We start from the raw sequence: 8,812 nt of genomic DNA, 5'->3' as shown, positions 1-8,812 counted from the left end.
TAAAATTTAATTGTTTTTAAAATAGAATAAAGATATATATTTTAAATTTTATTTTTAAATTTTTGACTATTTTATATTTTTTATTTACGTAAGACCATTTCTACCAGTTTAACTAATAATTTATCGGTTAAATCAATAAACTAATAGTTTAACCGATTCGATTATCAGTTTGGTTTTGACAACTATGCCTCCTCATGTCAACAACTTAACAAACTAGCTAATTAATTTATAACAAAATCCTGATTTAACAATAATAAAATGATAATTTAATGCTGATTTTATGCGTCACTCTTCTTTCACTTCACATTCTTCCACCAATCATCAATTGTACCGCGTCGTGTGTTTCCCTACGAGCATCAATTTTCTACAGTATTTTGTGTGCCTTTCACCGTTAATTTTGTAACATTGCAAAAAGAACATCCAAAATTATTATAAAAAAATATTTAAATCTCAAATAAAATAAAAATATTTAAAATTTAACGAAAAGAAATATTTAAAACTTGAAAAAATGGTGAAACTCAAGTAGGGATGTCAATGGGGCAGGGCGGAACGGGGATGCCTACCTGTTCTCCATCCCCGCCCCCAAATTTACTCCCCATTCCCACCCCTGTTCCCCGCCGTGGGGGGATATTGCTCCCCATTTCCATTCTCCACAAGGCCCCATTCTTTGTGGGGACCCCATTCCCTATCTATCTGATAGTTCTAACTAATAATTATTAATTTCCATATGAATAGAGGTGTAAGTATCCATTCTATACAAAAAGTCTAAACAATAAGATGGTGATTTTTTTGAAATGACGCAATGAGGGGACGCAACGGCAAGCCAGAGGATAGAGAAGTGGACAAGGTGGGAGACGCGGCAACAGAGAGGAGAATGGACACGACGACAAAGTTACGAAAAGGAACGCCGCAAATAGAGAGCACGACGCGGTGAGGATCATGGCACGGTGAGGTGTGACGATGCGGTGAGAAGAGAGATGTGGCTTATATTATTATTATTGCTTATTTCATATTTTATTATTTCTTATTTGAGATGTTAGTATTGTTTTTTTAAATTGGGTAGTAGTAAATTTTACTAATTCTTACCATTTATGATGCCTTATATTTATGCATTCCAAGTGTTTGATTGCCTCACTTAGCTATAAAGTAGATTTTTATTCTTGGCTTGGATTAAAAACTCAGGTAAACTTGAATTAGTAATGTCTAAGTTAATTGATAATTTAGAGATGCTAATTAATTTTGTTTTCGATAATTCTAATCTTTTACTAAGTTAGTTAGGACTTATAGATTAGGGTTAGTTAAACTTAATTGACTTTCTTTAATTTGTAGAAATTGGCGAATTAAATTTACTCTTTATAATTATTATGTTGTGGATAATATATTCTGTATAATAAAGAACAAAGAACAGCTGAGTGAGAACAACATGAGAGCGCGAGAGAGGGATCGAGAGCGTGTGAGGTGGGGAAACACAGGGGGGAAAGAACTAAACAGAGTAAACATATTAAAGATCCTAGGTTTGGAACAAAGAAGAGTATTAACATTTGGAGCTTGATTCCTTCTCCATCTTCGTCGACAACTTGCCGGAAGATATATCAAAGAGAGAACTCTTTCATATGTTCAAATGGACATGCAGAATAATCGACATATATCTGTCGCAAAAGAATAAAAATGGACATATCTATCTGTTTGCTTTCATACGGTACACTACAAAAGGAGGAGCTTTGAAGGCTGTTGCAGAGATGAACAGTGTGGTGTTGAGAGACAAAAGACTGTTCATTAGAGAGGTGAAGTATAGAATGGGAGTGGGGATGCAGAACACGAGAGGCAAAGAAGTGAAGGTGATTACCAGACAGGATGATGGAGAAAACAATCCGCAGGCAAGAAATGTGAGAGTAGAGCACAAGAAATTGGCAAGGCAGGTGTTGGATGCACCCATCAAAGACCCAAATAATAATGGATGGATAAAGAAGGTAGAAGTACCGGTAGCTAATGAGAATGTCGTATGGCTGCAGAGAAGTATCGTCGAAGGTACGAGTTGGCGATCGATTTTAAAGCACTACAGCAAAAGATTCATAGGGACTGGTCAGAGGTAACACAAGTACAAAAACTGGGAGCATATAAAGCAATGATAACGTTTAACACGATGCTTAGTGCTGAAGAAGCCTATACCTTTAGAATGAATGATTTATTAAAGTTGTTTTATAAGGTTTGGAGATGGGACAAGACTGAGAGAAGTGAGTCTAGAAGAATTTGGTTGGATTGTTATGGAGTGCCTGTGCATTATGCATGATCAAGGGACACTTTTTGCATAATTGGGGAGCAATGGGGAGAGATAGTGGAATGCGATAAACTGACAGAATCATGTAATTCGTTTAGTGTGGGTCGAGTTCTGATTAATACGTGTGTCTTTGATATGATCAATGAGTGGGTACATGTTACAATAGGTGCAAGTGAGTTCAACGTCCTTGTAAGAGAAGTAGTGGGAGAGGTATATCGAGAGGAATGCTTCCCAGAGAATCAGGATGATACAGAGGAAAGGCACAGAATAAATGGAGAAAAGGTGCGGCATGAAGATCTTGGCGGCAATTTGATCACATGCGACGAACGACGGATGGTGGTTTAGGATTAGGTGGCAGTGCTGATGGCGGTGAACCTTAGTAACGATGAACAAGAAAAGGACAGATTGGTAAATTTAAGCTTAATTTTGAATGAATGGAATCATACGAATTCAATTTCTAATTACTGGAGCGCAAATTATGCGGCATTAAAGGAGAGGGAGGATTCTACAAGATCATTGGCTCTTAATAACAAGATAGACTCCGAAGAAACAATATCTTGTGTTTATGAAGGCTGTTATGCAACTCACATTTGTGATTTTACAAATAATAAAGTTGGGCTAGGGACTAATAGGTCCAATAAGGGTAGTAAGGAAAATGAAGTTTGGGGAAAGGAGAGGGACCATTGGATTAGAGATCCCAAGGGCCTCCCAAACTGGGTAGGACCTGACCCGGTCACCATTCTGACCCGGGATGAGAAGCAAATCATGCTCCACGATGCTTCACAAACGGCGCAACCTAGGGTGAGTGAATCAGAGGCTGGGACGCGGCCTGGAAGGGAGGTTGGATGTGGAGTTCTTGCGCCGGAGGCGGTAGCTTCGTGTGCCACGTTGAGTCGGCAAAGGTACCCGATAGTGAAGGTGACTGAGATGGGTGCAGAACCCGAACGTATGGGTGGCGCTGGAGCTGGGCCTCGACTAGGGAGGGACGAAGGACCTGAATTTCTTCTCGCGCCAGGGGAGTCCATACGGGAGGCGGCGGCTGATAGGCATACCAGAGGGAAAAACATGGCTGGGGAAGCCTTGACCGAAGAGGTAGAAGGTCAGCAGTTGAGACGTGACACGGACATGAATGTAGAACCAATCCAATATCTCTGGGAGACGACTAGGTTGCAGGTTGTAGGAGTTGCGAGCAATGGCACTATGAATGGCATAATGACAAGCTACAACAAACCAGATCAAGACCAGCAATTACGAGGCGAGACAGATTTAGAACGCGAGGAGGGGGAAATTGTTATGGATGACTGGGTTAAGCATAAGGGCAGAGAACAGGAGAAAGATCACGATAGTAGTATAGAATTAGGTGTAGAGATGGAAGCTGGCGCGTATTCTGGCAGTGAACTTCATAGTGGCAACTAAAGACTGAGCTGGAAAGAGGAAATGACAGAGAACAAAGAGGCTTGGAAACTAGCTGTTGAGTCAGGTGCTCAGTTCAGTGATGAGGAAGATATTATGGCTATCTTGCAGGAGCAGAATGAAGCTATTGCTCTAAAATGGCGACAGGCAAAGCAAAAAGAAAAAGTTCAAAGGAGTCGGCCAAAGACTCGAAAATAGGTGTGTCATAATTATGTGAAATGATTTTCAGTTCCTAGAACATTAGGGGGTTGGGAGGTGCTAGAAAATTTAGTATGCTAAAGAATTTTAAAAGTAACTTTAAGTTGGATATGATGGGTTTGATAGAAATAAAGAAAGAGATAGTGACTAAAATGGATGTAGTTCGTATCTGGGGAAGTGAAAGAGCTTGCTGAGAGTGTGTAAGTTCGATCGGGGCTTCTAGAGGGTTGTTGTTAATTTGGGATGAAGCGGTTTTTAAATTGGCTACCTGCTATAAAGGGGATAGATGGCTGTATGTAGAAGGAGTTGTGGTAAAAGATAATTTGCACTGTGCTATCTGTCTGGTGTATGGACCGCATGAGAGAGCAGAGAAGGCTTCAGTCTGGGAAGAATTGAGTTATATTGCAGGGCTGTGTCATGTGCCGTTCTGTTATTTGGGGGACTTCAATGAAATTTTGCACCTGGAAGAAAGGAAAGGAGCGACTAGATTATCAGCGTCAGCAGAAGATTTTAGAGCATGGGTAAATGATATGGAATTTATCGATTTGTTGCTAAATAACTGGAAGTACACATGGTTTAAGGGACAGTCATGCAGTCGTATTGATAGAAGCTTAGTTTCTTTGGGATGGCTTGATGTATACCAGAAAATGCGTCTAAGATGGGGTCCAAAAGGGTTATCAGATCATTTTCCAGTGATTATAGAAGACAGCAGAATTTTTGACGAGCCAAGACCGTTCCGTAGCTTGGACTCGTGGTTCACGCATGATGGGTTTTTGAGAACGGTGAAGGAAGAATGGAGGAAATTAGGTGATGTATAATTCTCATAAAAGATGAAAGCGCTATCTGTACCACTACGTAGATGGCATAAGCAGCATTTTGGGGATATATCGGAGAGGATAAAGAGGTTTGAGGAAGAATTTAAGAAGGTGGATGATATGATTAGTAGTGGACGGCATGATGGTACACTTGAGGCAAGGAGGAAGGCGTTAGTAAGGTGCTATGAGAAGTGGTATGAGAGACAGGATGTTCACTGGAAGCAAATGTCTAGATCTCGGCATGCTAATAAGATGGATAGAAACACAAGATACTTCCATAATATTTTGGCGAGAAGAGGAAATAACAGAATAGAGTATTTGGTAATTCATGGGAGGTTAGTGCGGAATCAAGCAAGGATCAAAGTTGCGATCCGGGACTTCTATAAATGGCTGTACCACCAAGAAGCTTCTCCAAGTGTGACCTTTAGGGATGGATTAGTTAATCGGCTAGCGAGGGAGGAAGTTGAAGTATTAGAGGTGATACCATCAGTAGAGGAAGTGAAAGAGGCAGTTTGGGATTGTGAATCTTCTAAGACTCCAGGGAGTGACAGATACAACAAAAATACATAAAAAAGTGTTGGGTCGAGATTGGAATGGAATTCACAGCTGCTGTGATGAGCTTTTATGAGATAGCGAGACTACCAGTAGACTCTAATATCACATGGGTAACGTTGGCTTCGAAGTTTGTTGGGGCTAAGGAGATAAAAGATCTTAGACTGATCAGTATAGTTGGGTGTGTCTATAAGCTTATTTCTAAATTGTTGACATGAAGAATGAGAAGTGTAATGCCAGGCTTAGTCGGAGAATCGCAAAGTGCCTTTGTAAAGGGAATGAAGATACATGATGGAGCTTTAATTGCATGTAAAACTGTGCAATGGTTGAAACTGAAAAAGAAGGCGTCAACGGTCATCAAACTGGACTTCCAAAGAGCCTATGATAGAGTGAAATAGTGCTTTGTGGATACTGTGCTAGAGAAGATGGGCGTCAGTAGAACTTAGAGGGCGTGGATCAGGGAGTGTATTAGATCTGCATCTATCTCGATTTTGGTAAATGGGTCACAATCGAAACCTTTTAAGATGGAGAGGGGGCTCCGTCAAGGCGACCCATTATCACCATTTTTGTTTGTTCTGGTGGTGGATGTGCTTAACAAAATGATTGGGGAGGCGGTTAGGAACAGTCGGATATTTCCACTCTTAATTGGAAGAGATAATATAGAGTTATCACACTTACAATTTGCTTATGACACTATTTTATTCTGTCCGCCGGAGGAGGAGACAATGAGAAACTATCAGAGGCTGTTGAGGTGCTTTGAAATGATGTCTGGGTTGAGCATTAACTTTGAGAAATCCAACTTGATACCGGTGAACTACAGCCAGGAGTGAGTAAGATGAATGTGTCAGTTACTTGGTTGTCAGGAGGCAGCCTTACCGGTGAGGTATCTTGGTATTAGTCTAGGAGCGAATCCGCGGCTGGTAAAAACTTGGAAGCCGGTTATAGATAATGTGGAAGAGAAACTCAGCTTGTGGAAAGCAAAGGTCCTAAGTAAGGCTAGTAAGCTGGTACTCATTAAGTCGGTAATCAATAGCCTGCCTGTTTATTACTTGAGCTTGTATAAGATGCCAAATGCGGTTGCTCGAAGAATCATTTCTTTATAGGGGAGGTTCTTTTGGGGAAAGGAGGATGGACGGCCTGGAATGGCTCTTGTGAAGTGGGAGATGATTCAGGCATCTAAGAAGTCAAGAGGATTGGGGATGGGTGATGCGGTAATTCGTAATGCGGCTTTACTGTTTAAATGGTGGTGGCGTTTCTCAAATGGGGATTGTCCCCTATGGAAGAAGATTGTGTGTTCCTGTAATAGCTTGAACCTAAATCACTTGCTGTCAACTCAGAAACTACCAGAAAGAGGAGGACTGTGGAGAGACATATGTCAAGTGCAAATAAAAGAGCAACATGTAAGGTAGAAGATGATTGATGGCCTTGCTATGGAAGTAGGGGATGGTAGATTTACCAGATTTTGGGAGGATACATAGCTCCAAGTGAGAAACTTGAAAGACTCCTTTCCGAGACTCTTCTTGATTTCAAAGAAAAAAGGATCAATAATTGGAGATTGCAGGTTCTGGGATGGGATTGAGTGGGTTTGGCACTTCCAATGGAGGAGGAAACTACGTCAATGGAAGATAGATACTTTGAACTAGATGCTTCATGTCTTGCAATCTGTTAAATTGATAGCAGAAGTACAGGATGGAGTGGTGTGAAAATTTGACAAGGAAGGTGTTTATTCAACTAACTCATTTGTGTAGGTCGTGCAGGAAGAGACTTTGGATGAGGAGCTTCTGTGATTCAGATTCACAAAGGAAATTTGGAGAGGTCTAGTTCCACCTCGAGTCGGGTTGTTTACTTGGTTTGTTTTGGTAGGCCGGGTCAATATGAAGGACCGGCTAAATAGGCTGGGAATCTTACCACAGAATGATAATATGTGCATGTTGTGCAAGAAAGATATTGAAAATATACAACACTTGTTTGTTACTTGTGAGTACTCTTGACAGGTGTGGTGTGCATGGATCTCAGAATTTGGACAGGTGTGGACTGCCCCCGATACTCTAAAAGAGCACTTTGAGAGTTAGAGATCAATGCCGATGAGAAAAGAGAGACGCAAGTTTTGGGTAGTTGAGTTCTTCTCAACTATATGGAACATTTGGTTACGTCGGAATGATGCTATATTTCAGAGTAAGACAACAGGAGTCGTTGATTGTGTGGCTCAAACTTTCTCATATACTGCAGCGTGGTGTGGTAAATAATCCATATTGTTGATGGCTATGTCAAAGATGACATCATAATTATTTTTTCTTTTGCTATTTGTCTTCTTTGCTCCTTTTAGGTGTTGAGCTCTTTTATTTAAAAAAAAAAGATTATTATGTTATGATTAATAATAAAGATAATAATTTTTAACTCTCAATCTTTATCAAGATCTTTTAGAATTTAAATTTACTTTTCTTCTACTCTAATTAATTCCCTTAATTATTTTTTAATTTAATTTCCTTACCATTTAACTATTTAAATTTGTGTCAATTGCAAACAAACCGGTGTGTGGTGATGGGCATGCCAGCATTGCCTTCCTGGGGCTTGTAATACTAAAGGATAGGTTTTAGCTTAGTTGTAGGATAGGCGCCTGAGCCTCTCTTGTGGCTCCCTTGATTGGTGATTCTTCTGTTTTTTGTTATGCTTTCTTGTGCTTCACCTTTGGAGGAATACTTGTTTTCTTATGATGGTTTTTTCCACTGTAGGTTTATCAAGGTAAATAAGGAAGTTGAAAAAAACTTGCTTAAAACATTAGGAAGGAACGTCCTCTTTTGAGAAGGAAAAGAATTTGTGCAGTAGTTATAAATTATCTTATTTAATATTTGTTAATTATTATTAAAATAATTATAAAATTTTAAATATAATAAAATATAATTACGAACATTAATATATAAAATTATAAATATTATGTTAGATATTGTCGCAGTCATTAAGGTTTACCTACTACATTAATTCATTACTATCATTACTCTCCAAACCGCGTTGTGCTTGTTGACTGATAGTNNNAAATATAAAAATACAATTAAAAAATTTAATACAAAAATTTAATTAAAAAAATATAAAATTTAATTAAAAATTTTACAAAATTATAAAGATAAATAAAATAATTAAATCATAAAATAATCCACCTACTACAATGGCATTGGTGATTGAAGTGAGAGGAAACTTTTTCATTTTGTTACAGGGTCTTTGTACAATGAATCAGCTATAGTTGACCCATATTATATTTAAGCTCGTTTTAAAAATGAAAGAATATTTTTCAGTTTTCATACGATAAATTTATCATCGAAGATTTTTTTCTATATCTTTTATAATTATTTTGTTAAATTTTTATTTAAATTTTTATATTTTTTTTTAGTTTGATCTCTTTCTCCAGAAGGTAACGCCATTTCATCCGCAGAATACCCCGAATTCTTCTCATAAGACTTATCCGAATCAGTGGATTCTATTTTTTCTGAACCAAATCCAGCAGCTGTCTATTAAACCCCTAAAAGTAGGAAAAAAACGGCGAATCAAGCAGTGAATCATT

General features: G+C 38.8%; 1 protein-coding gene across 1 annotated transcript; it reads left to right on the top strand.

The window, feature by feature from the left end:
* Window positions 1-4,719: 4,719 nt before the first annotated feature.
* Window positions 4,720-5,274, top strand: LOC107478353 (uncharacterized). The gene has a single exon (XM_016098495.1). The coding sequence runs from the start codon at window positions 4,720-4,722 to the stop codon at window positions 5,272-5,274; it is 555 nt and encodes a 184-aa protein (XP_015953981.1).
* The last annotated feature ends 3,538 nt before the right edge of the window (window positions 5,275-8,812 follow it).

This window comes from Arachis duranensis, chromosome 3 (assembly GCF_000817695.3).
Source record: "Arachis duranensis cultivar V14167 chromosome 3, aradu.V14167.gnm2.J7QH, whole genome shotgun sequence".
In the NCBI taxonomy this organism is placed as follows: Eukaryota; Viridiplantae; Streptophyta; class Magnoliopsida; order Fabales; family Fabaceae; genus Arachis; species Arachis duranensis.
The sequence above is the reverse complement of the archived record's forward strand: the minus strand, read 5'-3'. Positions and strand labels throughout refer to the sequence as shown.

Coding starts and splice junctions, on each gene's coding strand:
- LOC107478353 (XM_016098495.1), top strand. CDS start 4,720: ATGAAAGCGCTATCTGTACCACTACGTAGATGGCATAAGCAGCATTTT.